Below are 14,325 nucleotides of genomic sequence, written 5' to 3'. Positions count from 1 at the left end.
ACACAGGAAGAGAGGCCCCCCGAAGACACTGCCAATCCCAATCAAGACAACGGGCCGGTTACGAAGCGTCAGGAACGGCGCCGATGGGTTTCCAGGAACTCTGCCGTGTCGCAGTCACAAATGCTTTAGGAGGAATACGCTAGAATTCCTTCCTTTCTATATGCAGTTAAGTAAAGAGGGCGGTTGAGCTGAGCGCGAAGGCTCGACCCCCGGGGGTCAAGGGTCACCTCGCATCACTTGCCCTCGTGGGGCAGCATGTCCTGGTCCAGGAGACACCTCGGCACGGCCGGTGGCCGGGGGTTTTCGGGGCTACCCTGCAGGCGTCGTGTGCAGTGCAGGTGTGCGCCATGAGCCCCAGCTCGGAGCATGGCGGGGTGTCAGCGGAGGGGCCCGCTGGCTGGCACGGGGCCTTGACTGCGGGGAGTCAATGATTCTTTACACTTCCTCCTTTTCTAGGCAATAAAATCAGGGGGTCCCTCTTGAGCCATCGCTCAGGAGAAAGAGGGCTGTGCGTGCTGAGACAGGATGGAGCCCGGTGACCTTGGGGGAAGCGGTGACCTTGGAGGAAGCCATCCCCTTCCTTGCTGTGAGCTCCCCAACTATCATCCGTGCGCCTCCACACCCTCGCCCCTGAATCCCAGAGCCCTCTGGCCTCTGTACGAGCAGAGCCAACGTGAGAAGCCGTGTCCCCCCACGTTATATTATGCTGTGGACGTGTGGAACCCCGGATTCTCGTCTGCTTCCGCAGGTGTGCCCTCGGGAACTCGTGCAAATGCACCTCGGAGTCGAGGGCCAGCCCGCCCCACAGTGCAGGGCGTAGGCCCCTGTGGTACAACACAGAGGCAGGGGCGGAGAGCTGGGTGGCCCCGGGACCCCCGTAGGGAAGGGGTACGGCCCAGGGCTGTACCTGGGGACCCGGCCTTCGCGGACGCCGTGCAAGTCTTCTCGTCCAGGTCAGCAGGTGGAACGTGCCCTACTCGGTCTGTGAGGATCGACGGAGGGGGGTGTGGGGTGCCACATCCTGCCAGGATCCCACAAGTAGGGGGCGGGAGCTGCCTCTTCCTGCAGAGCTTTGGGGTTTGCTGGCCACGTGGGCAGAGACCAGAGCGCCCGGCTGGGCCTTGGCCGTGGCTGATCCCCGTCCCGGTTAGCCTGGACTCCTTCACCGCTTCCCTCGGCCCCCGAGCGGGCCTGGGTGTCCACGACGAGGCCAGGAGGAGAAGGGGATGTGTGCCCCGTCTCCCCCCCACCCCCGAGACGTTCGTGGGGCCTGGGTGCTCCCCGGTCAGACTCTGCCCGGGGCTGGGTCACCGCAGACCGACGCGGGACGGCTCTCCCCACGCCGATCGCGAGGTGGTGGTGGGGGGGCTCCCGGCACCGCCAGCCCGACGCTAATGATTTGTGTACCATTCAAGGTCAGAGAATGATACGGGGGGCCCGCGTGCCCCCCCCCCACGCGCGCACGCAATTTAGCCCCTGATTATATCAGCATCCAGCGCCAATACGTCTCACGCGGTCCGCGGAAGCGCGGCCTCTCCAATTAGAAAGCGGAGGCGGAGGGCAGGGACCCGCACGACGCGAGGGGGGGGCGGGGGGGGGGGAGCTCCTTTTGTTCCTTGCAACGCCCACCACCTTATTAGGCCCGTAGTAAAGGTTTGATAAATACGTCTTGCTCGAAGAGGCTTGCCTCTGCTAATGAAATAAATGGCTTCTTGGAACATTCCGGATAAAGCGGGCTGCTGAAGGCAGGGTCTAATTTTACTGGGACTACCCCAGTGCGTTCCTTTACAGGGCCAATCATCCAGCCGTTTAGATTCCTATATTCCCCCCCCCCCCCCGCTCCGTGCCCCAAGCCCCTTCCTTGGGCCTAAACTAGGTTGCCTCCGCCTGCATGGCGGTAAGTCTTCGGCAGCTAGACGCACTCTGCTTTGGGGATGTGTATTTTTCTAGTGGTTCTGCTTCGATTCCATTGTATTCTTAAAGGGACAGACGACTTAAAGGGCGGAGGAGAGCGGAAACTGTCAAGGCTGGAGGGGGGGCACAGAAGCCGTCTGAGGTTCTGGGAAACCCATTTGCCAGTTTGGGTCCGGGGAAAACCGCAGTCAAAGCGAAGCCACGCGGAGTGGCTGCTGCCCAGCAGACCGCGGGTCCGGCAGGTTCTGAACGTCCCATTCCCCCCGCCCCCCCCCCCCCGTGAAAGGCCTCGTCGCACAACGAGGAAATGGCTGACCTCCCCGGCACACGGCTCCTGAACACTAAGTGTGAGATTTACACCAGGGGGCTGACCGCTTTCAACGCCGGAAGGCTTCTGACAAAGTGTTTCCACAGCTTCGATGTCCCCAAATAATAAAGATTATACATAAATGAACCTGAGAATGATATACAAACGAATCCTATTTCATGGATGGTAAAATAGAAGTTAAGAAATATATATATATATATATATATATATATATATATATATATATGCTGGGTGCTGGTGGCTCACACCTATAATAATGGTCACTCAAGGGGCTGAGATCTGAGGATCATAGTTCAAAGCCAGCCTGAGCAGGAAAGTCTGTGAGACTCTTATTTCCAATTAATCACCAAGAAAGCCGGAAGTGGCGCTGTGGCTCAAGTGGTAGAGTGCTAGCTGGCCTTGAGCTCAGGGATAGTGCCCAGGCCTGAGCTCAAGCCCCAGGACACACACACACACACACACACACACACACACACACACACACACACACACACAGAGCAGGATTTGGGTGCTGAATCAGACACACTCTGTTGCTCTCACTCTCGTTCTCCATAGATAAGTGTGTGTGTGTGTGTGTGTGTGTGTGTAGACTAAAGTTGTAGCTCAGTGATAGAGTACTTGCTCATCATGCTTCAAGTCCTGCGTCCAATTGTGAGCACACACACATATGTACATGTACACGTTGAAGTACAGCTCCCCGTTAAATACAGCCCCATGGATCTGTAAAGCTTTTTCTCTTCATGTTTCTCTAGGGAAAAGTTCAATCTTTCCACACATCAACAAAGCACTTATTTTGTAGGGAGGACTGTGTTTGGTATGGCAGGACAGTGTGTGTGTGCATGTATTTGTATGTGTGTGTAAAGTAACCATACGTCTACTACTTCGGACGAACTAATGATACTGGGGGTCAGTTTTGGAGCGAGGTGACTGTATACTTGGCTGTGCTGGTGTGCATTTAATATTCCTTTCATTCCCCAAGGCAAACCACCTCTACATTCTGCAGCATCTCAGAGACAATGTTGCTGGCATTGCGCATACACAAAAGGGTCGGCACAGAATCATCCAAGACTCACTTGACGCTACGAATGCATTCCATTTAGCTACTCAGCTCGAGAGTAGGAGAGCAAATTAATACATGAAAGCGCCGTAGCTCTCTGAAAGGAAACAGTATTGACATTCAGGTTTAATATGGAACCTAAACGCAGATGTTACACAGAGGGGCAGGAAACCCTGGGCTCTGAGTTCAAATCACCACTGTCATTTACTATCTATGTATATACTAAGGAAAAAAAAAACACAGGACCTTTCTAAACTTCAGTCTTTTCACAAATAAAGGGAGACTGTAATACTTTTATGACAAGCTTTGAGAAGAGGAAATGAGGAAATACACAAAATATGGAGAACAGTGCTTGCCAGATTATACTCATTTAAAAATGGTAGCCTTGTGTTTATGTAGTTTCACATCTGAAGAAATGGGATGTTCAAGAGCAATGAATTGATAAGATTGCTCTCAGAAAAAAAATCTCACATGGACAAAGAACGTAAACCAATTCTCCTTCTCTGGGATTGAAGAGAAACTCCAATGACACAGGAGAGAAATTCCAAAATAAGTCTCTTCCTGTGCCCGGGTCTACCCAAATATCCTTCCTGCCAACACTTTACTGCTTAAAATAATCTTGTGTGATTGAGACAGAGCCCCAGAGAGGGCAGGGTGTCCTGAAATGTGCTACACACTTTCTCCTGGCAGCCCCAGAATGAGTTATTTCACTCTCGTGTTTGTGGGAGAAGCCTGAGCAAGGAAAGGCAGGCTCAAGACCTTGAGTGGGGATATTCTGATTTTGAACTCCATAGTTACGTCGTTCCTACTAGCAGAATGCTCGCTGAATCCTGAGTTTTAGGCACGAGGAGGTGCGTCCGGGCAGAAGAGCAGGGACCGGGCGCTGGCAGCTCGGGGAGCGGCCCTTCCCTCCCGGCTGGCAAGCAGGCAGCTTGGGGAGCGGCCCTTCCCTCCCGGCTGGCAAGCAGGCGGCCTCAGGAGGCATCTGTGGGTTCGAGGCCCCGTGAGAGAGTTGGGTTTTGTTTTTAATACCCAGTGTCCTTCAGCGACACTGCGGGCGGGTGGGGGAAACTGGAGGGTGCTGCAGACAAGGATTCTCTACCCAGAGAGAAACGACAACAGCCACGCCACCGCAGCCAAGACCCAGGAAGCTGGATAAGAGGAAACGCTCCAACAGAGCTGCACACACGCTTGTCAAAGCAACGCTAGCAGGTGGTCGTGACCACGGTCCCAGGGAACGGAGCTACTTCAGCACGCACCAGGCCCGGCCCCTGCCCTTCCCCAACGCCAACCAGAACCTCAGAGTTTCCACCACCTTCTTATGTTTAACCTGAGAGATGGGGAAGCGGGGAAGGGAGGAGTGAAAGAGGCGTAGACAAGCATCTCACCACCGATTCCATTCCCGATTAAAGGGAGCTCAAGGGCGACGCGGCTACCGTCTTGGGGCAGGGGAGGAAAGGAAGATGTCAGGAGGGCCCCATACATCGTGGGCTGTGACCTCCGGAGGACTGTCCCCCGTCACTCTACCCGGTCACCGCGGCGTCGCTCGGAGATTCCGACCGGCTTATTAGCTCCGGGACCTCGGTGCCACGCGCACCGCCTGGCCTGGCGCCGTCTGCTTCAGTTGTGTGCCCGTGTGTGTCAGGCACGCGCATCTCGGCACGCTAGGCCGTCCGCACGCCGCGCCGTGCTCGGCTGTTGGAGCCGGGCGGCGCGTGTTCTCCTTGCGCACCGATGCCGGCAGCGGCGGCGACCTCCCCTTTGCTCCGGTGAGCACGTAAGGCATCTCCTGTCTCCATCCCGTGCCTCCCTCCTTCCCCTTCCCCGACAGACTACCCACCAGGATGTGCCAGGTCTCCCGGGACAGGCACTGGGGACGGGGGATGCGTGCCCAGCGGGGTCTCTGGGCATTGGGGGGCTCGCGGGCCGCTTCAGCCAGGAGGTGCAGACCTGTGGCGGTGGGAAGCATTCTGGCTCCCGCCTCACCTGCACCGGGCTCGGCAGGGAAGGCCACGGCATCGAAACCGTGCTCGCTGCCTTCGAAGCAAGCCGGCACCTTCAAGGTTATCACCGCGAGGTGTTACTCTAAGATGGGGCAGCACGGGCGCCTTTGCCTTTGCATACGTTGCGTGTTTAAGATGAGCAGGGCTCACGTCCAGAGAACACGTAGGCCTTACGAAGCCTGCTTTACCGCAGCCTACAATGTTGGAAACAATCCTGTGAAATTTGCTGCGTTCTGTAAGATTCAATGTCGGGGGGGTATTCGATATTCAAAAGGAAAAGTGTTGAAAGTCACGGTTCACTGTGGTAGAATGAAGCTGGCTTAAAGGAATACAAATGATATAAACGCTCAAGAACAAACGGGGGGGACAAACTGGAGAAGGCAGCAGATGGCAGCGACGATTGGAAAACGAAAATCAGATGACTGTGTAGTTTATGGAAAGCTAAATCCAAGCTGGGCACTGGTGGCTCATACCTGTCATTCTAGCTACTCAGGAGGAAGAGAGATCCGAAGATCACGGTTCAAAGCCACCCTGGGCAGAAAAATCCCTGTAAAACTTTTATCTCCAATGAATCCCTCAAAAACCAGAAGTGGAGCTGTGGCTCAAAGAGGTAGAACGCTAGCCTTGCACAAAAAGAGCTCAGGGACAGAGCCAGGTCCTGAGCTCAAGCCAAGGAAGGAAGGGAGGGAGGGAGGGAGGGAGGGAAGGGAGGGAGGGAGGGAAGGAGGGAAGGAAGGAAGGAAGGAAGGAAGGAAGGAAGGAAGGAAGGAAGGCAGGCAAGCAAGCTTGCAAGCAAAATCTAACCCTGCAGCAAATCAAACAAGCTAGATCAGGCCAATGAATGCTGTAGACATGTAGGAATCGGAGTACAAGCTTCTGAGTTTAAGCTCCATTATCAGCACAAAAATAAATACATGGAATAAAAATTAAAATAAAGAGCTATAGCAAGATGAATTGTCATGGACTAATAGGGATAATGAGGACAAAACCGCCTCAGAAAACTCAGAGAAAAGACCAGTTACCCCGACATGGCCAGGGGTTCAAATGCCCCTGGACTCCCAGTGCTGTGAAAGCCACAGTATCACAAAGAAATGCCCATTTATTTTCATTGGTGCCCAGTAGTGCACAAAGCCGTTTCACTATGTCCATACATGCACACAATGAGCTTCCATCAGATTCGCGATCTCTACCATGCTCCGAGCCTCCTTTTCCTTCCCTCCTTAAAACAAACAAAGCATTTTAATGAGTCTCACTGTTCATTTTCATACAGTCAAGAAATACCTTTAAGACAGAGGATGTTCTGGAAACGACAGTTCGACAACAGAGTGAGCTGTCAATCAAAAGCGCAATGATATTCTCAAGAGAAGTTTCATAAAAAACAATCTCCTCTGTACCCTTCGGTGAGAATACTATGAGTGCGCCTCACCAATTTGAGGGAGTAATCTAAGAATGAGAGAGAGAGAGAGAGAGAGAGAGAGGATGGAGACGAGAGCTAAGCGGGCCCAGGAGAACGGGCACACAGGTAAAAGCCGGTGGGGAAAGGCAGCTCGGGACCTCAGTTAAGCTGCAGAACGAGAATGCTGGAGGAGAGAAGCGGACTGGAGAAGGGGAAGACCTGGAAAGGAAGGAGAACGGGAAGGCGTGAGGGATACAATGGAGGAAATACAGACAAAAACTGGCTTTGAAACATGGTTTCTGAAAGCTAGAGCTTTCAGAAAAACCCGAGGATAGATGGAGGGTCAGTGCGGATATAGTACTAGCTTTTAAAAGCAGAGGCGCTTATTGGACTGGCACTGGTGGCTCACACCTGTGATCATGGCTACGCAGGAGGCTGAGCTCTGAGAATCATGGTTTGAAGCCAGCGCAGGTAGGAAAGTCCGTGAGACTCTTATCTACAATTAGCCATTTAAAAAAAAAACCCCAAAGTCGAGCTGTGGCTCAAGCGGTAGAGTACTAGTCTTGAACATAAAAGCTCAGAGACAGCACCCAGCGCCTGAGTTCAAGTTTCAGGAACGGCACAGGAAAAGTAAAACAAAACAAAAAAGGCAATTACGAATGCCAAAGAGTTGTACTAGAAAGGAAGCACAGTCACATTGTGTATGCCCGGGCTACATCGTGATGCACTACACCAAGCGAGTGGTATAAATATAGAGCAATTTTAAAATAAGAATCCATAGCTACATTCTGAGAATGGGAGCAGAACAAGAAATTTCAGGGAGGCGGTATGCATTTGTAAGGAGATAGTGTAAGCAAGCTTCAGACATTTCCTATACACCCAAATAACCGAAACATGAAGAAGCAGCGGTTTGTGAGCTCGGTGAGGAAAACAACCTAATGAGCTCTCAGCGGCTGCGACGGGAGGCAGGAGCCAGGAAGAGCCGGCGACAGCTGCTTCTCAGCTCCAGCCGGGCGGTGCACGCCGGCTCCTTACGCCGCGCGCGTGCAAGTCCTCAGATAAGATAGCGGCGCGTACCTGAGGAAGCAGAACCAAAGAGGTCCCAGGGTTTTAAAGTTAAGGATAGTGTATGTTCAAGGAGATTTCTCCCACGATGGTGGACAGTGAATGGCTCTTCCTCCAATGGCGATTTTACGGTAAACATACACACTAAGGACCAACCCAGCCACACAGAGCACGCACGCACGCACGCACGCACGCACGCACGCACACAGAAGAAAAGGCAGAGCAGTCTATAATTTATCTGGTTCTGTGAGTGATAGTACTACAAGTTACCATTAGTGTGGGAATACAGGGATTCTTCTTGGGCTCAGGGCAAGACCATGGCCTTCCTTGACCAGCAGGTGGTCATGGGCCTTCGGCTTACGTCTCCCTGAGCTGCTCTAACCCAGCCAATCTCACCCTGGCACCACCGGCTGAAGATAAGCACCTTCTGTCTATGGATTCTGATTCAGACTTGCCTTTCCAGTTCTTCTGTTTGATCTCAAAAGCAGCAGCTCTGTGGTACCTGCGCAAACGCCTTCTCCACTGGGACTGCTAATGAACGGAAAACGGATTTCTGGCCCAAGTTTCAATAGTTACAATCCAATGATTTATTAAACGTCATTGTATTTAAGACTCACTGTTAGGCACTATTGAAAAGTTAGCTAAAGTGTGTGTGTGTGAGAGAGAGAAATACACACACACACACACACACACAAGAAAACAGAGATCATGGGTGGATAGGGCCAAAGTAAGTTCTGATTATTTTGTCATAGAAATAGATATTTAAACGATGAGCGTGTAATCCAAGGGACCCGATCCATGATGAAAATTTCAAAGTTGAGTGGTTTTGTTTTTTTTTAAGTGAGCAAAGGGAAAGGTAAAATCATCAAGGAAATAACACAAGAGCACGTCCCAGAGAAAATTTAAAAATTTACAATGGCGAAAATTTTCTTGCTATGCTCGTGATCACTATGTCAAGTTTCGTAGAAATTAGGAGATGATATGAGGAGTAGAAAGAGGGCATAACGAGAATAAAGAAAGAGACTGAGTAGAGGAGAGAGGCTTTAGAATTATAAGCAGGAGTTCACAGCTATTGTGTATGGTAGGAAATAGGGTGTCATTTTAATTCAAATGGCGAGTCAGTTCAACTCAACATATGCTTTTAAAAAAGAATCAGAGGGGGCTGGGAATGGGGCTTAGCGGTAGAGTGCTCGCCTGGCATGCACGAAGCCCTGGGTTCGATTCCTCAGCACCACACGCACACAGAAAAAGCCTGAAGTGGCGCCGTGGCTCAAGTGGCAGAGTGCTAGCCTTGAGCAAACAGAAGCTCAGGGACGGTGCTCAGGCCCTGAGTTCAAGCCCCAGGAATGGACAAAAAGAATCAGAAAAATGTAAACATTTAAAAAAGTATGTAGTTTCTCTTCCTTAAAAACATATTTTCCTACCAGGTGCCGGTGGCTCACACCTATAAACCCTAGCTATTCAGGAAGCTGAGATCTGAGGATCACAGTTCAAAGCTGGCTGCTGGGCTTGAGCACAAAGAAGCTCAGGGACAGTACCCAGGCCTTGAGTTCAAGTCCCGGGACCAGCTAAAAATAAAATTGAGAAAAATACTTTCCTGATGGTAGGATGAACATACGTGTATGACAGAAAAATCAGAAAATTCAGTAAACCATGAAAAGCAAAATAACAGTCACTCGACATTTTCAATCTGAAGTCCCATTTCTATTATCTTTCCATAGATATTAAACCACAAATTATGGATTGTAACGAACTGTTTTGCAATCTGCTTATTTTTGTCACATTAGGGATATTACAATTGAATAGAGAGCCAATATCACGATTTTTATATCTTTTTCCAAAGTACTCCCTTTGCTTCCAATTTTTCAGTATCAGAAGTAACACCATGAGCATAACTTTGGTTTGAGCCCATTATGAAAAATAATACGCGAATTCTAAGAATTGCCAGATAAGACACATCCAAAAATCTGAAGGATTTTTGTTTCTATTTGTGGTTTCCTCTTTTTTTTTTTTTTTTTTTCCTCTCCTTTCATGAAATAGCCAAGAAGAATGCGCACTGGTACTCATTTCTGACAGGAAGGTCATTTTTACAAGTATTCCAAATAAGTAATTATCTATATAAGATAACTTTCTTGAAATAAATGTGTCTACAAGTCTGCTATTGGCTTTGGTTGCTCAAGCTATTCATTAAAACTAAGTGCTGATCATAGGCCTTGTGGCCACAAAAGAATCAAGTGATTTTTTCTTTTTCATGAGCAACAGCAGAAAACGAAGCGGAATCATAGTTTGTCATCTAGCCTGTGGTTCATGCGAGTAGTTGTGTAACCAACTATGCTGCTAGCTTCATAAACACCGCTCCGCAATCGAGGTGAATGAAACAAACAAGAAGCCGACGGGCGTGTGCAGAAGAACTACATCCGCGTTCGCGCGGAGTCCCGGGGCCCAGCTGTGAACGGTGTCACCTTAAGGCACGCTTCCGCCCGACGGTGCTTTCCCGGGCCAAGCGGTGGCTGTTCTGATGAGGTTTTTCCGGGGAACATTCTCGTCCCCTCTAGAGCTGAGTGTGCGGGGAGGGAAGGGGGGAGAAGCACAGGGGTTTGGTGCGGAAAGCCATCCCCGAGTCTCCTCGCCTCACTGGGCCCTTTCTTTCAAAGCAGGGCCCGGGCGGCTGAGGGTTTCAGTGACTTCACAGCCCGCCGAGCACAAGGACCTGGAATGAGGACCTTGGAAATTCATGTTCTGGCAAAGACAGCAACGCTGCCCCACGTTAGCACATTTCCAAACACGGGGAGAGAGTGGGGGAGGAGGGAGGGGGGGAGGGGGGGTGGAAATCAAGGCACCCACACGCCTGCCGAGTCTGTGAGCCGGGATTAGTCATCTTTGGTCTGGCTCGGAGGAAATGCGGGTATAAGAACAGTGACTGCAGAGGCGTAATTTGTATGAAGATGAACAACAGATCATCTGACATTTTGTGATCTCATCACCTCGTGACGCATCTGGCTCACCACAAACATCCCTGGGTCTCGTTTCTGTTTTTCCCTGTTTCAGAGCTTCATCTGAAAGCGCATACAACGTGGCCCTTTAAACCACCGGCGAACGTGAAGCGTCGCCATTTCCATGATGTTTTCCTACCAGCTGCTGATGGCAGCGGATGGGAAAACAAGGTAGGTTTTCGTTTATCAAGTCAGAATTCCTTCAGGGCCGGCCGGCATGCACAGACAAGAAGCCACGGCGAGGTTTGGGGCCGGAAGGCTCCAGCGGGCGAGAGCCACAGAGCCCGGGCCTGTCTCTGCAGGCCAGGTCCTCCCGCAGCCCCGTGGCTGCCATTAAGCCCCGGGGGGAATGGTGGGGACGGTGGAGGGGTGGGTGCTAGGCTGAGATACAAGGCGGACACAGTCACACGCAGCCCAGATCCGCTCGCACAACTTCCGAGCGCCCCGAACGCATCGGATTGCAGAGCCCGGGAAAACCAGAGTCTTCAGACGCCAGAGTCTGCAAACGCAGACTTCCATCAGCTCTCCAACTAGAAGACCAACATCTGGTCCCCAAGGGAGGGGGGGGGGAGAAAGGCAACAGGAAGCAACGCGACACCCCATCATTCACCTGTGTCGGGGGAGATCCCTACGGGGAGCACCCCCACTTTCCTTGTTCAACAGAAGGGGCTCTGGCGTTGAGCCATGGGTTGGGCTGAAGAAAGCAGTGTTCGTTCTGCATCCAATGGCCCGGCCCCTTGTTTTGCTTTTCACCACCAATCACAAACAGCCTCGCCTTCCACACCCGGGTACCCCGAGGAAGACGCAGCGCGGGCGGGAGGGGACTGGAACGTAAGATCTCTCCGTCATCCGATTCCCCGAATTCGAACCGAATGAGCGGCACAGGTCCCGACGTTCAAGTCACACCACGGACAGCAGTGTCAACAAGAAGCCAACCGCTAAGCACTGAACCGCCCTGCCACAGCCGCCTTCCGAGTCACTCTGGAGACACAGAGGACACGCCCACGTCTGTGCGGCTGGAACCCGAGGCTCCCCCCACCCCCCACCCCGCGCCCCATCACTCAACCCAGCCGGCGGAGGACCGCTCAGAACCTTCCCGAAGGCTACACCAAGAGCCCCGCACACGCCTGCCTGCCTGCCTTCTGCCCCGCGCCTAAGACCAGACGACCGGGGAGAGAGGCCGCGGGGGGGGGGGGGGGGGGGGGGCGGGGCACGGAAACTCGGCAGGGCGGGCCTAGCTCCCCCGCGGGGAGAACCTGACACCCCAGAACGTTCCATTTCTTCCCAGCCCGGGGGAATTCCCAGACCGCACTCGGGGCGGGCAGGGAGGATCCCCGCGGGCCCTCGGACCCCCGTCCAGGGACGCGTGGGGCCGCGCCATCGGCGGCGGGCGGGCTTACCTGGCCGTGGGAGGGGAGCGCGGCGTAGGCCAGGGGCTGGCCCATCGCCCCCTTCTGCTTCAGGAGGAGCATGCGCTTCTGGTCCTCGCTCAGGTGGGCCCGGGGGGCCTGGAGCGGCGGCGGCGGCTGCGGGGACTGCTGGGGGGGCGGCGGCTGCTGGATGTAGGGCATCAGGGGGTTCTTGCTGGGGTTGGCCATGGGGGGCGTCATTCTCTGGCTCAGGTCGGCGTTGAAGTGAGTCAGGGGTTTCGTGTTGCCGTACGAGAGCAGGCTGTGCGGCTTGTTCAAGGAGCCGGGGCCCAGGTTATTGGGCGGCGGGCCGAGCGCGGCCATGGGGTTGGGAGGGAGGTAGTTGTTCACGGGCGTCTTCTGCAGGTTGTTTGCCATCGGCGGCACGATGGGGTTCTGGCTGTTGAAGGCTTGGGGGTACACCATGGGGCTGTTGGGTGTGTCCGGGGTGAACGCGGCTCCGTAGGGGCCGGAGGGCGGCCCGAGGGGGGACCAGCCGGAGGCCCGGCCCGAGTGCGGCGGCGGCTTGTGCTGCATCAGCTTGGCCCGGTGCTGCTGCTGGGCGGCCATCTGCTTGAGCTGCTCGGCGGGGGACATGTCGGAGCCGGGCCCGGGTGCCACCGCGGCGGCGGGGTTCAGGAGATACGGGGCCTGGCCGGGGGCGTGGGCCGGGCTCGGCGTCTGGGGGGAGCGGGCCGCGCGGTGGGCGGGCGAGCCGGCGGCGTGGGAGGCGGCCGCGGAGACGGCGGCGAAGGGGGGGCCGGAGGACGCGGGCCGGGCCTGCGGCGACCCCGCGGACACGTGCGGGAAGGGCGAGGGCGAGGGGTCGCCCGGGACGCTCACGCTCTCCTGCGACGGCGGGGTCTCCGCGGCCGCCGCCGCCGGCGCGAACTCCGGCTCCTTCTTCTCCTCGAAGTCCTCGTTGAACAAGTCCTGGATGTCGTCCTCGGGGACGGTGTTGGCCAGCTCGTCGATCAGCTCCTGCCACTCCTGGTCGTTGAGGTTGATGTCGGAGAACAGCTTGTTCTGGTTGGACAGCGACGTCTCCGACGGGTCCAGGCAGCCGGCGTCGTCCAGCGGCTCCTGCTTGAGGCCGAAGCTGTTCTCCAGGTCGCCGCAGCCGTTGACGGGGAGCTTGATCTCGGGGAGCCTGCCATTCTTGCTCAGATCTTCCAGGAGCCCCTGGGCGTGGGTCCCGCTGTTCTGCAAGGGCAAAGGAGGCTTCAGGTCCAGCTGGTGCAGGGGGGAAGCCGAAGGCAGAGGCACGCTGTTGTTGGGGAGGCTGTGAAGGGCGTCCATCCCCGCGGGGAGGTCCTTCCGGACTCGCTTGCTCGTTGGAGAAAAACTCCCATCGCAAGTTCCATTCTGCTGGTCTCCGTTGAGAGGTGAGCGAGCGCCTTCCAACTTCCTCTTCACCGTCTCTTGTAGCTGGAAAAGAAACGGAAGAGAGGGTGACTGACCGCCCGAGTCACACTGTACCACGACGTGCACGCCGACAGGAAGGCACCTCGAACGGACTTCGGAATAGGCTAGGGCATTTCCAGTCCCATCATCAGCGAACGCCGCCACTGAGGCCCTACGGAAGGTGGGTTTTCCCTAGAAGCGGAACTTGGAGGGCTAAGACTCAGCGAACTAATGATTTAGCGAAATGAATGACTAGAGAGCGGGGAACGAAAGAAAAGATCTGGGAAGAATTATTTCAAACGCATGCTAGACGCAAGACTGTATTAGACCAAAACACACGATACTTGAGAAAGACACTAATAACTTAATTCTTAAGTTCTTGCCACACTTCGGGGTGATCGCCTATGTTCTGAAGAACACTAACAAAAAAAATATCTCACGCACATGGGACGTAACCTGCTTACTGCGTAGCATACAATGTAAGATTCACTATTTCACACCACACGAGACCCCCTTTCTGTCCTTCCTTCGCCTCTTCTAACACTGCTACGGTAGTCTGCCGTCTCTCATTTCCACCGGCTCCCGGATGCCACACTGCCCCGCCTTTCCTCCGCCCTTCCTCTGTGCTCTCTCGCTCTCTCACGTGGTTTCTGATGGGACTCCTCCATGTTTTTCCTTCTGCTCACCCTACCCCTTGCCGCCCGTGACTCCATTGCAACGGCTTCCGACTGTCTTTTCCGTGACGGTGGCCCCCCG

General features: G+C 54.1%; 1 protein-coding gene across 1 annotated transcript in view; it reads right to left on the bottom strand.

Moving 5' to 3' along the window:
* Window positions 1-14,325, bottom strand: part of Maml3 (mastermind like transcriptional coactivator 3) — a 254,318-nt gene that overhangs the window by 79,811 nt on the left and 160,182 nt on the right. Inside the window, 1 exon segment of the mRNA XM_048333778.1 lies at window positions 12,157-13,593. Within this exon segment, the coding sequence (XP_048189735.1) occupies window positions 12,157-13,593 (1,437 nt within the window).

The sequence above is a fragment of the Perognathus longimembris genome, chromosome 24 (genome assembly GCF_023159225.1).
Source record: "Perognathus longimembris pacificus isolate PPM17 chromosome 24, ASM2315922v1, whole genome shotgun sequence".
Classification (NCBI taxonomy): Eukaryota; Metazoa; Chordata; class Mammalia; order Rodentia; family Heteromyidae; genus Perognathus; species Perognathus longimembris.
This window is presented reverse-complemented; position numbering and strand designations above follow the sequence as displayed.